General features: G+C 35.6%; 2 protein-coding genes and 1 pseudogene across 5 annotated transcripts in view; all 3 read right to left on the bottom strand.

Annotated features, from left to right (window-relative positions):
* Positions 1-19522, bottom strand: part of LOC102469382 (olfactory receptor 478) — a 50861-nt gene that overhangs the window by 13668 nt on the left and 17671 nt on the right. For 3 of the 4 annotated variants that reach the window (XM_027770136.1, XM_027770134.1, XM_027770133.1), the window contains exons 4-6: positions 15509-15567; positions 7460-7558; positions 6553-6631 (exon numbers count right to left, since the gene is read on the bottom strand). The gene's annotated coding sequence lies outside the window, so the exon portion shown is untranslated. The remainder of the gene's footprint in view (positions 1-6552; positions 6632-7459; positions 7559-15508; positions 15568-19522) is intronic. The other variant, XM_027770135.1, reaches the window with a different exon arrangement.
* On the bottom strand, positions 4614-5552 carry LOC102473634 (olfactory receptor 478-like; annotated as a pseudogene).
* Positions 12645-13589, bottom strand: LOC102473221 (olfactory receptor 478). The gene has a single exon (XM_006143988.1). The coding sequence runs from the start codon at positions 13587-13589 to the stop codon at positions 12645-12647; it is 945 nt and encodes a 314-aa protein (XP_006144050.1).

The raw sequence follows: 19522 nt of genomic DNA, 5'->3' as shown, positions 1-19522 counted from the left end.
TTGTATCTTTCTCATCTGCTCTTCAGTTCATCTAAAGTTGCCCAATTTCAGTTATTCTACTTTTCAGTTCTAAAATTTCTTTTTCCTTTTCTCTTTTTTCTTTAGATTTGATTTCTTTGATGAATTGAGATTCATCTTAAATGCTTCTTTTTGTTTATGCCAGGGACTCTCTCTTTTGACAGGCTCTGAAATCTAACTTTTGTATCCTTAGCTCAAGAAAACCACTAAATCTCTAATTTTCTATTTTACCTCATAGATGCTAATTTAAAAAAAAAAGTTTTTGCTGTAACTTGTGTGCTCTCACCAGAGAGAAATTGAAAGAAAGAGGGAAAGTGAGAAATCATCCCCCACCCCAATGGGTGATCACACTGCAATCCCTTCTCTTTCAGTCTCCTTGGGATGTTAGGCATGAAAGCATACATGCCCAGTGTGATTTTCAACCTGCCAGATTCAGCACCAAACCATGTAGCTGGGCACCTGGGATCCAGTGCCTTAATCTCCACACCGCCTGTTCATCCTAGATGCTGCTTTTTAATATTTTCAGCCTTTCACCTTGAGCATCTGCAGAATCTGCAGATGCTTTAAAGATAAACAAGCTTACATATCTGTGCTTTTCATTTCTCTAATGTTTTGGTTACTCACCTTTGTCCAATCATAGTATTATTAGACTCTAATTTTTATCTTCCTCATCACATGAGATGTTCAACTCATTACTATAACTTTTTGCTTTGTTTCTTCAACTGCTTACTTATTAATAAGTGCTTTGAGAAAAATATGATAGAGAATTCCAATTTCACTTCAATCTGTTTTACTCTGTTTTCCAGATCTTGACTTCTCAATCCTTTTTGCTTTGGTTGTTTTTCTAATACCTTCAAGTAGTTTTTATTTTAAATTTTATCAAGCATGTGTATATTCTTGGCAGGAATGTTGTTCTAATAAAATCTATTCCATTATAGCAGTGTTTTTTTTTTAAGATTTATTTTTGTTTAACTCTATAAATTATTGTTATTATTATTTTCCAGTTTGATCAGAGAGAGACAGAGAAAGAGAGAGAGGGAAGGTGAGAAGGCAAGCTGCCAGGTCTGGGACTTGAACTGCAGTCAGTCATATGGGAGCCCAGCACCCTTAACTACCACACCACCTGCCAGCTCTGCAGGTTTCAACAAATAGAAAAATCTTTGGCAAATTTGAATAAACAGAATGAGAGAGATTAAATGCAAACATATAACAAATAACATGAAGTAGTTTAAGTGGTTTTGACCTAAACTTATATACAACTTTGCAAAATTGTAAGTTATGAAAAATGTTTAATCCTTTATCATCATGTAAGTTAACAAATTTTATAATTTCTTATTTATTTTTAATGTTGTAATTTGTGGGGTACCATATGGTTTTCCAAATCATATGTATGATGTGTGATAATCAAGCCAAGGATATTACCATATGCATTACCTTCCACAAAGAACTTTACAGTATGTTGTGTACCTTCGAATTTCATTCTACTAGATTTTGTGTATGTGTGTGATCTGAATATACGATTGTAAAACACCCCTCCCTTTTTTATTTACCGTTGTAGTATACTTTTCATAACGTATATGCCTTGTTTACATGATTTTTACATGATTTCTTGTGTCTCTTAGTCATTTTTTCCTGAGTTTCCTTCCCTACTCCCCACCTCATATGTAGTCTTTGGTATCTACAGTTGCCCTTTCTGCTTCTGTGACTTTGACCTTCCAATTTCTGTCATAGAGTGCAGACATACAGCATTCAGCAAACACATAGTGTTTATCTTTCTCAGTCTGGCTTATTTCCTTAGCACATTAAAGATTTTATTTTTTAATTTTTTTTTTAGAAGTTTTTACCTTAGGGCATGTGCACTCACTGGAGAGCATAAGAAGAGACAGAGACAATGAGAGAGAAAGAGAGATTACTGCGTCATATAGTAATTTTATTTGTAAACTTTTCAGGTACCTCCATATTGTTTTGCATAGTGGATGAACAAATTTACATTCTTATCAACAGTGCACAAAGGTTCCTTTTCTCCACAGTTTTGCCAGCACTTGCGCTTTATTTTTTTATTTTTTTTATTTTTGGATCATAGCTATTTGACTGAGGTTAGGTAATACTTCACTGTGGTTTTGATTTGTGTTTTCCTTGTGATAGAATATGTTGAACATTTTTCACATGCTTTTTAACCATTCAAATGTCTTCCTCTAAGAGTTTTTTGCTCAGATCAATTGTTCATCTTTTAATTGGATGATTAGTTTTTTGGGGTATGAGCTGCTTGAGTTATATATATATATATATTAGAATATGTTGAACATTTTTCACATGCTTTTTAACCATTCAAATGTCTTCCTCTAAGAGTTTTTTGCTCAGATCAATTGTTCATCTTTTAATTGGATGATTAGTTTTTTGGGGTATGAGCTGCTTGAGTTTTTTATATATATATATATATTCCTGCTATCAATCCCTTATCTAAAGTATAGTTTGCAAATATTTTCTCTCATTTTACAGGTTGTCTTTTTTACTCTATTTTAAAATTTTTTGTTTGTACAGAAACTTTCTGTTTGTTTTTGAGAGGTTTTTGCTATAGGGCATGTGCGCTTGCCAGAAAGACAGAGAGAGACAGAGAGATAAAAAGCAAGAAATCACCCCCCAGGGGGGATGGTCATGCCACAATCCCTTCTCCTCCATTCTCCTCTCAGGATCTTGGTCACTCATGCACATGTGCCCAACGTGAGTTTAAGCCACCGGATCAGGGACTCCAACTGCAGTCGACTACATGGGTGTCCAGTGACATAGCCATTACGCCATCTGCTGGCCCCCCTGTGCAGAAACTTTTTAATTTCTTGTATCCTCACTTGTGTCTTTTTGGTGGTGTTGCTTATGCTGTAGGGGATCATATTTAAGAAATTTTTGCCAATTGTAATGTTTTCATGTGTTTCCACTCTATTTTCCTCAAGTAGTTTTATAGTTTGGAGCTTTATATATAATACTTTGAGTTGATTTTTGTTAATGGTGAGAGGTAAAAGTCTAGTTTCATTTTACTGCAGGTAGATATCCAATTTTCCCAGCACCATTTGTTGAAAATACTTTCTTTTATCCAAGGAGTGTCTTCTATCTTTTATTAAAAATCAGCCTGCTATATGTCTTTAAGTTTATTTCTAAGTTCTCTACTCAGTTCCATTGATCTATGTTGATTTTTTTCCCAACACCTTGCTGTTTTGATTACTATGGCTTGGTAATATATTTGGAATTTGAGCAGTGAGATGCCTTTAGATTTATTCTTTTGCACAGTATTGCCATGACAATACAGGTTCTTCTGTGAAACCAGACACATTTTTATGTTTTTTTTTTCTATTTCTGTGAAGAATGTTGCTGATAGTTTTAGAAGGATTGCATTGAATTTGTAAATTAATTTGGGTAGTAGCAATCTATGACATAAATTGAAAGATTCAAAAGCATAGAGGAAGAGAGGGTAACTGTAGATTATCAGAAAATATGCAAGAGTAGGGGCAAACAATGATTCAACTGTGATTCAAGTCCCGGACCTAGCAGCTTTAAAATCATGCTGGGTGTGCGTGTGTTCATGCCCAAAACACCTAATTTGTAAATTAATTTGGGTAGTAGCAATCTATGACATAAATTGAAAGATTCAAAAGCATAGAGGAAGAGAGGGTAACTGTAGATTATCAGAAAATATGCAAGAGTAGGGGCAAACAATGATTCAACTGTGATTCAAGTCCCGGACCTAGCAGCTTTAAAATCATGCTGGGTGTGCGTGTGTTCATGACCAAAACACCTGCAGAAGGGATTGTGACATGGCTATCTCCCCGAGTGTGTGTGGGGGGAACTTCTCACTTTCTCTCTCTCTGTCTCTCTGGTGAGCACATGTGTTCTATTGCAAAAACCTTAAAATAAATAATAAAATTAATAAATTGATATAATCACTTAAAAAAGACAATGCCTTTCTTATCTGAAACCATAAAATCAGAGAAAAAGAGATACATTTTTCTATTTGTGTAAATTATATATGTTTAAGGTATAGAACATGTTTTTAAAATTATTTAATTGTATTTATCATCCTCATTATTATTATTACTTAATTTGCTACAGGACACATGTGCTCACCAGACAGAGAGAGAAAACAATTATGCCAGGTCTGGGACCCAAAGCACATTTGATCATGTGTGAGTCCAGCACCTCAACCATCACACCACCTGCTGGTCCCTGTAGAACATGTTTTAATGTACATATACATGTCATGTGATTACTATAGTCAAACAAAAAGCCATGTTCATTATCTCATATGGTTATTGTTTTTGGGTGGCAGGAAACTAAAACATACTATATTAGCCAATTTCCAGTATGCAGTAGAATATTATTAACTATAATCCTCCTACTATACACTGGATTTCTAAACTTATTCATCCTACCTACTATAACTTTGTACTCACTGATCTATATCTTTCATTCTTCTCACCAACTGTTCCAACATTCACTAAATGTTAGTGATCTGCAGACAAATATTTCAACCACAGATGCTCCATTTTCTTTTATTATTTTATCTAAAACATCATATAAAAATCCTACAAAAATGACATATATAACTAACAAAATTTTTTTCTATAAAGCTCTTTCCTCAGAGCTCCCTTTATCTCATTATTCCTCAGACTGTAGATGAGAGGGTTCAACATGGGGATGACCACCATGTAGAACACAGACACCACTTTGTTCTGGTCACTTGAGAAGGTGGACTTGGTCCATAGAACAGCGTGACCACAGCAAGGTGAGATGTGCAGGTGGAGAAGGCCTTGTGGCGCCCCTCGGTGGAGTGCATCTTCAGGATGGTGATGAGGATGGAGATGTAGGAGACAGCTATGACAATCACTGTGACCACAACAATGAAGCCAGCAATAAAAGAGGAAATTGCTACGGGGATATGTGTATCAGAGCAGGCGAGTCCAATTAAAGGAGCAAAATCACAGAAAAAATGATTGATTTGATTTGGTCCACAGAAGAGTAGGTAATGGAAGGGAATAGTAGCGGAGAAAGCATTGAGAAAACCACCTGCATAAACCTCTAAGAGTAACTGGACGCAGAGCTGTGTGGACATCTTGACTGAATAAAGCAGTGGGTTGCAGATGGCCACAAAGCGATCATATGCCATGACAGCCAGAAGGAAGCATTCAGTTGCCCCCAGGAAAGCGGCTGCACCAAGCTGGAGGATACATCCTAGGTAGGGGATTGTATTTCTTTTCACCAAGAAGTTTACAAGCAAATTGGGAGTGACAGAAGATGAATAGCCTGTGTCAGCCAAGGCCAACTGACTCAGAAAAAAGTACATGGGATGATGGAGCTGAGGGGAGATTCTGATCAGGATAATTGTGCTGAGATTGCCAAATATGGTCACCAGGTAGATGCACAGGATGATCATGAAGAGGATGACCCGAAGGACTGGATCATTTGTTAAGCCCAGTAAAATGAACTCCGTCACTGCAGTGTGGTTGCTGACCACTAGGGAATCCATGAGACAATGAAGCTGCTACCCAAACAAAACTATGATTTAAACAGTACATTAAGGGATTTATATAATTGATGCTTTTGTTTCTGTCAATGCATACATAAAGGTGATATATAATACACATAAAGTTTAGTCTAAGAATGTATATTTTTACCTCAGAAGACCAAATTTATGTACGTCTGATGTATCTATCTATATTTATATTTTCAAAGCACCAGAAAAACTGTTTCATGCAATTGAATAATGTAAATACTCATGGAGTTCAAAATGTTTGTGGAATAAAAAAATTAAAGCATGAGTTTGTGTTGTTGTCCCCATATTTTGAAATCTATGAATAGTTTTTCATATTATACATTTCCATGACTTCTTGAAGTCCCTATTGTGTCTATATATATATATTATATAGACATATATATACAATGAATATTTTGTATGCATAAAATAAAATCTACCAATGTGACTTTAAGCTAAAGATTTAAAAATATGACTTATTAGAGTAATGAAAGATATATAAATATAACAAAAAGGATTAAAATATATGCATATGGGGATCAGCAGTTAGTGTAATGGCTATGTTGCTGTACTCCCATGTAGTTGACCGCAGTTCACGTCCCGGACCCCGTGGCTTAAAACTCACGCCAGGCGCATGTGCGTGCATGCCCAAGATCCCGAGAGGAGAATGGAGGAGAAAGGATTGTGGCATGGCCATCCCCCCCGGGAGTGATTTCTTGCTTTCTGTTTCTCTGTCTCTCTCCCTCTGCCTGGTGAGCGCGCATGCCCTATAGCAAAAACCTCTCCCCCCCAAAAAAAAATATATATGCATACGCAATTATGTAATGAAGATGAGTAATAGCCAACATTTGTTGAATGCTTACAAATTTAAAGACACAGAATAAATAATTTATATGAATAAATTATACATATTTACGTATAGTTCTATTTTAACTTCCATAAAATAACCTTAAGTACTGTTATTTCCAATTTATAGATGAGAAAGCTGAGGGGAAAAATGTGAAGTAACTTACTTAAGGTTACACATGAGGCAATGGCACAAGATAAAACTCCCAGGCAATCTGAACTCAGTCCATTCCCTTAGTAACTTTGCTGTGAATGAAATGAAGTATTAGTTATGTTGAAATGGAGTACATTGTTTCCTGACAGCTAAATTATAAAATAGGAACCTAGTTACCACATTTACAATGTCTATCCGTTAAAAAGACGAATTTTTCCTTCCCTTTATTTTATTTATTTATTTTTGCTATAGTGTGCTCATGAGAGAGAGATAAGAGAGAAGGGGAAAGTGAGAAATCACTCTCCAAGGCGGATGGCCATGTCACAATCCAGTCTCCAACATTCCACATTCTCCTCTTGGTATTTTGGGTACACACCTGGCAAGATTCTCAAGCTGCCGGGTCCAGGATTCTAAGCTTTTCAATCAATATATCATTACATTAGGGACAACAGGTGATGTAGTGGTTAAGGTGCTGGATTCCCACATGGCTGACCATATTTTGAGTCAGATCTAGTGGCTTGAAAATCAGGCTGGGCATGTGTGTGTATGTGTTTATGCCCAAAATCCCAAGAGGAAAAGGGAAGAGAAGGGATTGCACTGTGGCCATCTCCTGGGGGGTGATTTCTCACTTTTTCTCTCTCCAAATCTCTCATTCTCTCTCTTTTCAGGGTGTGCACATGCTCTGTGACAAAAACCTAAAAGAAATTATTACACTAAGTAGTCTGAGATATCAGTCCATTATTATGAAAAAAAGGTTTAATTTTAGAAAAATGAAAATTAAAGTATATTACTCAAACACATCAAATCATTTTATAATGTTATAGTGTTTTTTAATTAAAGTGTTATATCTTGAAATAATATTATTTCCAATATAGTGTACAGTTGATAGTAGTTTCAGTCTAAGAAATTAAGAAGCTCACCGGAGTCACACGGCTATTGTCCAGGTTGATGCTCATCACCCTCGGTTTTTGACTTTATTTGGTTTTATATCCTTGTCTTTGTCCAAAATGTCTGGTTGCCTGTGATATGAGAGCATTCTAATTTAGAAAAAGTTTTTCACAAGATCATTACTAGTATAATTCCCTAAAGTATTTCAAAGCTAGTGAATTTATAAACATTATAGTTGAAAGTGCTAAGTTTACAGAATATAAAACCTATGTGAGATTCTTGATTTGTGAGTGGAAAAATGAGGAAATAAGATAAATAGCAGTATCTGGGTTTTTTTTCACAATAGATTGACTGAGGAAACTCAATTCAGCTAAACATTTGCTTTTTTACATTTTCCTTGTTTCTCACGGTGGACACAGACACATCTTTAATTATAACCTGCTTACAAATGGTAAATGGAAATCAGTAAGTCAGATTTACTCCTTAAAGCCCAAATCTTACCTCTTGCAATAAGTGTACTTTCATCTCACAGCGACAAATAGAAAATCCTTGTTTAAAGTAGCAGTGTTATTTTTCATTGTTATTTGCCTCTGGGGATATGTCTCTGAAGATTCTCAAAAGCACCGGGGGTTATTATAGCATCTTGAGTAAATATCAAGCCATTTAATTTACACAGACACAATTTAATTGTTCTGTCAATTCTCAAGTGATCAATATTTTTCTTTTGAAGTAAGTGTAGGTGCACATTTATTGATACTTATTAGAAGTATAATAGAGTAAATGATCTCAAAGCTAAATATTCATAGTAACGACAACAGAAACATCAATAAAAGCAAAACAAAATTTACAAGATTACGAGATTAAATTCAACACTAAGTATATAGGTTATAATGCAGATAAGTAGTATTAAACATAATTATTGGATGGTAGAATGGTTACATCGCTGGACTCCCACGTACTCTACTGTGGTTCGAGTCCTGGACCCAGCAGCTTGAAACTTACACCAGGCGTGTGTGCGCGTGCCCAAAATCTCGAGAGGAGAATGTGGAGCAGGGATTGTGGCATGGCCATCCCTCCTGGGGAGTGATTTCCTGCTTTCTGTCTCTCTGTCTCTCTCTATCTCTCAGGAGAGTGTACATGCCCTATAGCAAAGATCTCTCTCAAGAGGGGCCAGCAAGTGCTATAGTGCTTAGGGATGCTGGACACTCCCACATGGCCAACCACAGTTCAAGGCCCAGACCTGGTGGTTTGCTTTCTCACTTTCTTTCTCTCTCTCTTTCTCCCCCACTCTGGGCATGTAAAAATAAATGAATAAATAAATAATCTTAAATAAGTAATTATTTTTTATTTTAATTTGACCAGAGAGGGACAGAGAGAGAGAGACAGTAAGAAAACAAGCGTCCAGGTCCAAGACTTAAACCAGTCGGCCATGTGGGAGTCCAGCGCTCCAAACTGCCATGCCATCTGCTGGTCCCTAAATAAATAATTCTTTTAAGAAAGCTCTCTTAAAAAATTATTACCCAAAATAATTGAATAGGCACAGTACTACATTCTGGGATGTATGATATAGAGAAGTAAACTCTCCAAATTAGAGTCTAGGCTTATGCCAATAAAAACACCAATTATAAATTTTCTTAGAAATTTATAATAATTACTTAAAAAAAAAAAAAGGAAGAGAAATGACTGGTTTCCTTCTATCAGATATTGGATCGATCTGATACAACATAGGCAGGAAATAACCTAATTCTTTCTCATGTTGACTTAACCCTGACTTTGTGAACTACTTCTTTGACGTTCTTTGTGTAAAAACGTGGAAAGTATTTTTTTTTTTTTAGCGGTTTTTGCTATAGGGTGCGTGCGCTCACCAGAAAGAGAGAGACAGAGAGATAAAAAATGAGAAATCACCCCCCAGAGCAGATGGCCACACCGCAGTCCCTTCTCTTCCATTCTCCTCTCGGGATCTTGGGCATACATGCACATGCGCCTGCCATGGGTTTAAGCCACCAGGTCCAGGACTCAAACTGTGGTTGACTACTTGGGAGTCCAGCGACATAGCCATTACGCTAACTGTTGGTCCCCAAAACACGGAAAGTTTTTTAAGTTTCCAGTTACATGTAGATTTTTTAAAACGCATTTTGGTTACTTTTTTTTAAAAAAGATGTTTTTGCCTTAGAGTACCCGAGCTTGCCAGAAAAAGAGAGACAGACACAGTGAGAGAAAGTGAGAAATCAACCCCCAGGAGGGATGGTTATGCAGCAATCCCTTCTCCTCTCCATTCTCCTTCTGGGATCCTGGGCACACTTGCACACACCCAGTGTGTTTCAAGCCACCTGGTCTGGGACTTGAAGTGTGGTTAGCTATGTGGAAGTCCAACAGTGTAACTGCTATACTGTTGGCTGGCCCCACATCTTGGCTATTTTAATAAGAAAACACTCTGATTTTAGTGATTATGATGTCCAGTGTCTGTAAAATTATTTTTATCACTGTATATCTTCACAGTGAACAAAATAGTTTTTCCTAGCATGAATACAGTGCTTATTAGTCAATTCAAAGATATTATCATATATATACACACTATGGAATATTACTCAGTCATCAAGTTTCACTATTCTTAAATAATTGCATGTATTTAATGTGATGGCTTATAGATGAAACAACATCTTGTAGTGAGATGGTATAGGACGCAGAAAATACCAAAGGTTTTCACCTGTAATTGTGGCGCTGACTGTGTCTCTTCCAGACACACTCCTGTCTTCTACCTTCTTCATTCTCGTGTATAACATTTTCACCTTTGCAGAGTACTGAGTCAGGCAAACCCATTCACCATTTCCCTTTTATGCCTTTTAACTTCCAGTCAGCTTACTTTTGCAAAGTTATTTCTCTGCTATCCATACAATGCACTTGCATGATAGAATAGTTAAAAAAATTGTATATACCATGGTCAGCCCTTTAGTGTAGTGGTTAAGACAGCCAGATCCCATATGGCCAACCACAGTCTGAATCCCAGCCCCAGCAGCTTGAAAAAAAGGCTGGACATATGTACTCATGTGCCCAGAATCCCTACAGGATGGATAAAAGTAGGAGAAATGAAGGAATAAGAATCATGGCATTATCCTTTTGGAAACCATAGATAAAAATTTCATCCATCAGAGTGCCGATGGTCAGGACTTCTTTAAGTTAGTTTCTTCATTAGGATGTTTTCATATCCCCATTTTCAAAGAATTATGCTTTCACCAACATACCTTGAACATTGAATCAGGAAGAATTAGAATCTATTCTTGATCTGGGATTCATAACCTATACATCACTTTTGTAATAATTGGAAAACTATATATTTTTTTATTACTAGAGGGCGTGTATACTTGCCAGAAAGAGAGAGAAGGGAGGAGAGATTTCCAGTATTCAGTAGAATTAACCATAGTCATCCTGCTGTATACATCGGATCTCTATACTTGCTCATCCTACATAATTGCAACTTTGTACTCATTGACCTACACATTCCATTTTTTTTTTCACCAATTGTGCCTGGAAACCACCAACCTGCTCTTTTTCTTTATGTATTCAACTTTTTAAAAAATTTAGATAGGATGTAGCTATGTTGCAATCCCCTTGTCTCAGCCTCCTAAGTGATGACGACTATGCCATGCACCTTGAGGTCCAAACTTTAGAGTGAATGCAACTAATTCCAGGCTTCCCATTAGTCCCAAACTAAGAATAGTAGCATCTTCCAGAACATCCTTTTGTGGCAGGGCTGTATTGAAATATTTAAAGATTGTATATGTAAGTGAGATCATGCACTATCTTTCTTTCAGTTTCTAGCTGATTTCCCTTAACTAGTGTCCTAAAATTCTATCCATGTTGTCAAAACTGGCAGAAACTCTTTTGTTTTAAGGCTGAATAGTATTTTGTGTATATATGTTACAATATCTTTATCCATGCATCCATTGATAGATACAAGATTGTTTCCATATCTAGGCTATTGTGAGTAATGCTGAAATGAACATAGTAACTCAGATATCTCCAAAACATGCCAATTTCATTTCCTTTGCAGATATACCCATTGTTTTACTTTTTAAAATGTTGATCACATCTAAAAATGTCTCATTAGGGAAACATTTGGGATGCTATTGGAGCAATCAGCTAGGCAGCATAGCTTAATCAAATTCAAACATAAAATGAACCATTACAGGGGCACTAATGCACCCTGAATGTAAGAGATCACAGCATGCAGTGGAAATGTTGAAGGAAGATGGCGAGAAGTAGTAGGTAAATGTTGGATCAGAAAGTACACGACTTTGTGATTAAATGTAGGAGTGCAGAGGGTGAAAGAGAAATAAATTACTCCATCTCCTGAATCAATAAACGGATTAAGTTTTAGTGCCTTTCACCAGAAGGAATCAAATTGAAGACATAAGAGAGAATGGTGAATGAGAAATAAATATGATAATCATCAGACTATGCATAGTGATAAGTTGAAGTCTTTATGGGAGAAAGAGTCTAAATCCCTCAAATTTCCTTAGCACAGTGTGGATTTGATCACTTCAAGAATTTGCTCCACTCATTCCCTGAAGGGATCAGGAACTTCAGTCACCCTGTAGAGGAAGTCAATTCTTTCGACCTGACAGAGGAATTCACAAGTTAATTTGTCATCTCATCATTTTCTGGATTGTTGTATATCCAAGGTTGGAGTCAGAAGCCACAAACACAGAACAGAGTTTAATGAAACCATAAAGCCCATCTCAGTAGATAAACTCATTGCAAGAAAAACATCTCTAGAAATTTTATTGTCTATTCTACCATGTAATTTTCTCTCAGAATGTATATTCAGTAATAACTATTGTTATTATTCACATTTCAGAATAAGCATTTGATCAGAAAGAACACAATTTTAAAGATTTGGAAGTACAATAACTACAATTCAGACCAAATGATAATTGCCCAAAAATGTGAATAAAAGGTAAATAAAATGTAAGGAGATTATGTTTATGCAAAACAAACTGCCTCTTAATTAAAAATTTAACTTAATTTATTAGATAATTCACTATGAGTCTCTAATTTCCTATTTTTAATCAGAAAACCCACATCCAATATTCACTATAATGTCCCAAACTGGTTAATGATATGCAGACAGATATATTTCAACTAGACACTCAATTTACTTTTATTATTTTATATGAAATACTATTATATCAAATTCTACAAAAATAACAGAAATAACTAACAAAATATTTTTCTGTAAAACTCTCTCTTTAGAGCCCCCTTTATCTCATTATTCCTGAGACTATAGATGAGGGGGTTCAACATAGGGATGACCACTGTGTAGAACACAGATACCACTTTATTCTGGTCAGTTGAGAAGCTGGACTTAGGCATCACATAAATGAATGTAAGAGTCCCGTAGAATAGAATGACCACAGTGAGGTGGGACGTGCAGGTAGAGAAAGCTTTGTGACGCCCCTCGTTGGAGCGCATCTTCAGGATGGTGATGAGGATGTAGATATAGGAGATAGCTATGACAATCACTGTGATAACAACAGTGGAGCCAGCAGAAAAAGAGGAAAACACTACAGAGACACGTGTATCAGAGCACGCAAGTTCAATTAAAGGAGCAAAATCACAGAAAAAATGATTGACTTGATTTGGTCCACAGAAGAATAAAGGATAGAAGCAAATAGTAACAGTGAAAGCATTGAAAAAACCACCTACATAAGCCACTAGGAGTAACTGTGCACAGACTTGCGTGGACATCTTGGCTGAATAAAGCAGTGGGTTGCAGATGGCCACAAAGCGATCATACGCCATGACAGCCAGAACGAAGCATTCAGTTCCCCCAAAGAAAGCGGCTGCACCAAGCTGGGTTCCACATCCAAAGTAGGAGATTGTATTTCTCTCCACCAAAAAGTTTACAAGCAAATTGGGTGTGACATTAGATGAATAGCCTGTGTCAGCAAAAGCCAAGTGGCTTAGAAAAAAGTACATGGGATGATGGAGCTGAGAGGAGATTCTGATCAGGATGATTGTGCTGAGATTGCCAGATACGGTCACAGGGTAGATGCACAGGATGATCACGAAGAGGACGACCTGAAGGACTGGATCATGTGTTAAGCCCAATAAAATGAATCTTGTCACTGCAGTGTGGTTTCTGTCCACCATGGAATCCATGAGACAACAAAGCTGTTACCGAACAAACTTGTGATGAAGCAGTACACTAAGGAATGAATATGTTTGATGATTTTCTTTCCATCAATACATCAATTATGAACATGTATCATCCAAATAAAGTTTGGTTTAATCATGTGTATTTTTAGTTTAGAATATCAGTTTATATATGTGTGATATATCTACCTATATTTTCAAATAACCAGAAAAATTATTTTATATAATAAAATAATGCATATACACATGGAGTTTAAAACATTCATGGGATAATGGAATTAAAGCATGAATTTATGTTCCTGCCCCGAAATTTTGAAATCTATGAAGTGTTCTCATATTGTGCAGTTCTCATCATTTTATGAAGTCCCCTATTATGTATGTAAATGTATGTGTCTATGGATATTTTGTATACATAAAATAAAATATACTAATGTGGTTTTAAGCTAAAGATTTAAAGACATGGGATTTATTAGAATAGTAAAGGATATGTAAATATAACAAAAAGGATCGAAATGTACGAAAACAAGATCATGTAATGAGGATGAGTAATGCTAACATTTATTGAATGTTTACTAATTTATAGGCACAGTAAATTATATACATTTATATATAGTTCTTTTTTTTTTAAGAGGTTTTTGCTATAGGGCGCATACGCTCGCCAGACAGAGAGAGACAGAGAGATAGAAAGCGAGAAATCTCCCCCCAGGGGGGATGGCCACGTCGCAATCCCTTCTCCTCCATTCTCCTCTCAGGATCTTGGGCACGCACGCACATGCACCTGGCGTGAGATTTAAGCCACTGGGCTCGGGACGCCAGCCGTGGTTGACTACATGGGAGTCCAGCGACATAGCCATTACGCTAACTGCTGGTCCCTATAGTTCTGTTTTAATTTCCATGAAATAATTTTAAGTACCATTATTATTTCCATTTTACATATGAGAAAGCTGAGGTTAATTTCCATGAAATAATTTTAAGTACCATTGTTATTTCCATTTTACATATTAGAAAGCCGAGAATAAAAATGTAAACTAGCGTACTTTAGGTTTAGGTGTTACATGTGAAGCAATGGCATCAGGATATGACTCCCAGGCAGTCTGAACTTAGTCCATTCTCTTAGCAACTTTGCTATAAATAAAATTAAATGGTAGTTACATTAAAATGGACTACTACACTGTTTTCTGACAGCTAAACAACAGGCACCTAATTATTAACACATTTACAATGTCTATCTGTCAAAGAAAACTCCTTTTTTTCCCCCTATAGTGTGAAAAAAAGAAGGAAAGTGTGAGATCACTCTTCAGGGAAGAGGGTCATGCTGCAATCCCTTCTCCTCTAGTCTCTTGAGATTCTGAGTGCCTGGAGAGTTTTTCAAACTGTCCAGTCCAGGACTCAAAACTTTCTAGTTAAAAAAGTTTAAAATGTCACTCTATTACTAGTAAAATATTATGTTTAATATTTTATTTTATTTATTTTGGAGAGTTTTTTTTTGCTATAGGGCGTGTGCACTCACCAGAAAGACAGAGAGACAGAAAGCAAGAAAGTATCCCCCGGAGGGGGTGGCCATGCCACAATCCCTTCTCCTCTGAGCATCTTGGGCACACACACACACACACACACACACACACACGCCTAGCATGAGTTTAAGCCACCAGGTCCAGAACTCAAACTGCAGTCAACTACATGGGAGGCCAGAGGCATAGTCATTATGCCATCTGCTTGTCCCATATGCTTAATATTTTTAAAAAAATGAAAATTAAAGTACATTACTCACCTTTATCAATCATTTTATAATGCAACAATATTTTTTAATTAGAATGTTAAAAATTAAAATAGTATTATTTTTCAACCTAGTGTACAACCGATTTAGTTTTAGCCAAAAAAGTTAAGAAATTCACCGAGGTCACCCAGTTATTGCCCACGCTGACCCTCATCTTCCTTTTTTTCTGGTTTTATATCCTTGTCTTTGTCCAAAGTGTCTGGATGCCTATAATATGAGAGCATTCAGACAAAAAAAAAAAAAAAAAAACAACAAAGTAAATCTTTGCACAAGATATTTTTTTGACATAAAATGCTATTTTATTCTATTTTTAATTTGTATTTTTTACTATTATTCATACATTAAATTGCTATACTTCATTTAGATTGTGAAGAGACTTTACCCAGCTTGATATACACCTCAGTCCAGCCCAGTCCAGCCCACCATACACATCCTCGTCACAGATAATAAGCCTTATCTATGTCCCACAAATGTCTTACCTCTTCATTTCCCCCCTACAAGATATTTACTAACATAATTTCCTAAAGTATTTCAAAGCTAATGAATTTATCATCATCATAGTTGAGTGTTAAGTTTACGAAGTGTGAAGACCAAGGGTTAGGCTCTTGTTTTGTGACTGGATAAATGAGGAAACTAGATAAACAACATTATATCTGTTTATTCATAATAAAACTGACTGTAGAAATTTAATTTGGCTAAATGTGCTTGTTTCATTACATTTTTCTTGTTTCTCAACTATAGCTGGTGAACACAGACACAATTTTAATTATAAATTGTTTACAAATGGTAAATGGAAATCAATAAATCAAATTTACTCCTTAAAGCCCAAATCTTACCTCTTGAAATAACAATACTTTCATCTTGCAGTAATAAATCAAAAGTCCCTGTTGTTATAAAGTAGCCATGTTATATTTTATTATTATTTGCCTCTGGGGATAAATCTCTGAAGATTCTAGGTTCAGATGTGAATTCAAAAGCACCAGGGATTATTACATCATCTTGAATAAATATCAAACAATTCAATTTACAAAAATACACTACTTTAAGTGTTCTGTCAATTATCAAGTGATCAATAGCTTTCTTTTTATGGGGGCATTGGTGCACATTTATTGGTAATTATTAGAAGAACAGTATAAATTATCTTAATTAAATATCGATTCTAAATTTCTTTGACGTTTCAGGTTAAAGAATATTAAACTGCAAATATAAAACAATAATGTTCACTTCATTACTTCAACATGTGTTCATCTTAAAAGTATTTTGTACTGAAGAGTAAAGACACTTCATCAGGTATATCAGGGAATAGGGACAGGGATGCCCTGCAATATTGAATTTTAAGTAACTCAGGTATTTACAAGTGAGCATAATTTTTCTCTAGGAAAAGATATAAAATCGAGGTTTTTAAGCTCTCATAAATGGAGAACTATGAGGTTAAAAGCTTTGATGACTTCTAGATAAAGCTCGTTTTTCATACTTTGTGACTCAGAGGGATGACTAGTGACTAGTGGTTTATATGACTGCACAGATGACAATAAGATACCAACTTTCACCCTGAATATCTCATCTAATTCTCTTACTAATTCTAATGTTAGAAAGTCCTATCATACCCTCCTTTTGCCATTCTTGATAGAAGTAGCTCACCCTTCTTAATACTAACAGATTTTCATTCAGAGTTTACTCTATGCCGTGCACTGCACTTCATTCACATGATCTAATTTAATACAATAATTTGGTGAGCTAAGAATTATCATTATCCAAACTTTATGAGAGAAAACTGAGACTTTGTTTCATGTACTTGCCCAAGTGTATTAAGTTGATAAAATTAAATGTAGGTTTAATATTCAGGGCATACTGAATATTAGGATATGTACTTTGAACCCCTACTATGACCAAGCTTTAAGTACCTCAGTAACGACCAGTGATTTGCAACTAGCTCTTGATTTACAATTTTCTCTCCCCATTTGCAACACTTTGCCCTATTGCCTAAAGTTAGCTGAACCTACAGTCTGTCCCTGAGCAATGGGCAGCATTCAGGATCTTAATTTCCTCTCATGTGTTCACCATGATCAATTCTGTTGAGCTTACCTCCGAAATTCCATAGAGTGCATGCATTTCTGTCCATCTTTCCTTTGCAATAGCTGTGCTCATTGTTTTTCTATCTGTGTGATTGCAATTATAATAGCACAGTCACAGTGAGTTATTTAGTAAAATAATTTTGATTTTATTTGTTTTTATTGCTTTTAAATAAATTTGTAAACGTAGTCAAGATGATGTATAAGAGAAAACAATGGCCCAGTATCTTAAACTGAGGTTGCAGAGGGTGAGGCATAACACAAAAGTTTTTACCTGGAATTTGAGGGCTGTGTCTTGTACAAACACACTACTGTCCAATTTCCTGTCCACTACCTTCCTCATTCTAACGTGTAACATGTTTATCTTTGCAAAGTACTGAATTAGGCTAATTTCCACACTATTTCCCTTTTACTTCTTCTCACTTATGGTCAGCTAATTTTTGCCCAAGTTTTTTCTCTTCTGTCCATACCCTGTGTCTAGTATTTTTGAAAATACATTCTTCTTTCTCTTCCTTTCCCCAATATTCCTGAAATCCCTAGAAGTACAGAAATTTCATCTCTTCCTAGAATTCTCCCATTCTAAGACTCACGGGGTAAGAAAGGAAAAACACTTTTTCCTCTTCAATTTCCCTGTGCTCCATCTCTCCTTATCAAATCATAATTTCCTCTTTTAAATCTTTTAAACAATGCCTTCAAGACATTCTCTGATTGTTTTTAATTTTCTTATTTAAAAATATTTTACGGTTCAATTTACAATCTCTACTTTATCATCTTTGGTTTGAAGTGTGCCATCTCTTGTTGCAATAGAGAATTAGAAAAGTGTTCATAAAGGAGGATTCAGCGACTGGAATCTAGGGACTGAATTAAATTGACATCCTGAGAAAATAGTGTAGCCTGCTGTTTTTGTTCCAAATTAACCATGGGACAGATATATGGCATAAATAAACAGAGCAGTATGGGAAAACCAGAAAGGCAAAGGGAACTTTTAGTGGACTCCAAATTAAAAATATTCTATAAAGATAAAATGCAGTTTAAATCCACTTATAGAAAGAACCACACTGCCTTAATGTTGCTGTGGAGGAAAAAATTCTGGAGTGACAAGATTTTGGAGATAGGTGTAAAAGTGAGTAGTGGAAGTCCTCAACAAGTCCTCCCTTTTCACTACAGCCTCGCCAGCACTTATCTTTCTTTATTTTTTTAACCTTAGCCACTCTGACTGGGGTTAGGTGATATCTCATCATAGTTTTGATTTGTATCTCCCTTATTATAAGAGATCTCAAAAAGCAAACAGATGTAAAACAACAACAAAAACAACACTGACTGTAAATACTTCCCCAATTAAAAGACACAGGTTGGCTGAATGGATTTAAAAAAAAAAAAAAAAGGAAAAGAAACATACCTCACTGGTAAAGACATACATAGATTGAAAACAAAAATGGTGGAAAAAGCAATTTCATGCAAATGGAAACAAAGAAACAAACAAAAAGCTGGATTCATGATACTGATACCAGACAAAAGAGATTTCAATAACAATCAGTAAAAAGAGACAAAGATCACTATATAGTACTAAAGGGATTAATTCACCATGAAGATAAAACAAATAAAATATTTATGTACCTAACATTGGAGCACCCAATATGCAAAACAAAGATTAATAGACCTAAAAAGATAGAATTCGACTAACCACTCACCACTGGACATGTCATCTAGACAAAAAGTAAACAAAGCAAGTTTTAACAAATTTAAGATTAAAATTCTTGTCAAGCATCTTTTATAAAACTAGATATCAATAACAGAAAGAACTAGAAAATTCACAAATATGTGATAATAAAATAACACTGTCTTCAACAGACAATAGTTCAAAGGATAAAGTAAAATGGAAATCAAAAAGTATCTTGAAACAAACCTCAAAACTTTTACAAGGGGTCTTGGAAAAACTCATGGAAAATGTGTATTTAAAAAAGAAAAAACTATGCACAAATTTCAAAAAGTAACAGATCAAAAAATCTTTTGATAACATCTATCCTACTTCAGACACACACCAATGGAAAAATGATCTTCTATTCTGCCAAATAACCCCACATCACGTA

Source organism: Tupaia chinensis, unplaced genomic scaffold, assembly GCF_000334495.1.
Source record: "Tupaia chinensis unplaced genomic scaffold, TupChi_1.0 Scaffold000114_1, whole genome shotgun sequence".
Taxonomy (NCBI): domain Eukaryota; kingdom Metazoa; phylum Chordata; class Mammalia; order Scandentia; family Tupaiidae; genus Tupaia; species Tupaia belangeri.
The sequence above is the reverse complement of the archived record's forward strand: the minus strand, read 5'-3'. Positions and strand labels throughout refer to the sequence as shown.

Excerpts from the sequence above, each read along its gene's own strand:
- LOC102473221 (XM_006143988.1), bottom strand. The coding sequence starts at position 13,589 with ATGGATTCCATGGTGGACAGAAACCACACTGCAGTGACAAGATTCATT.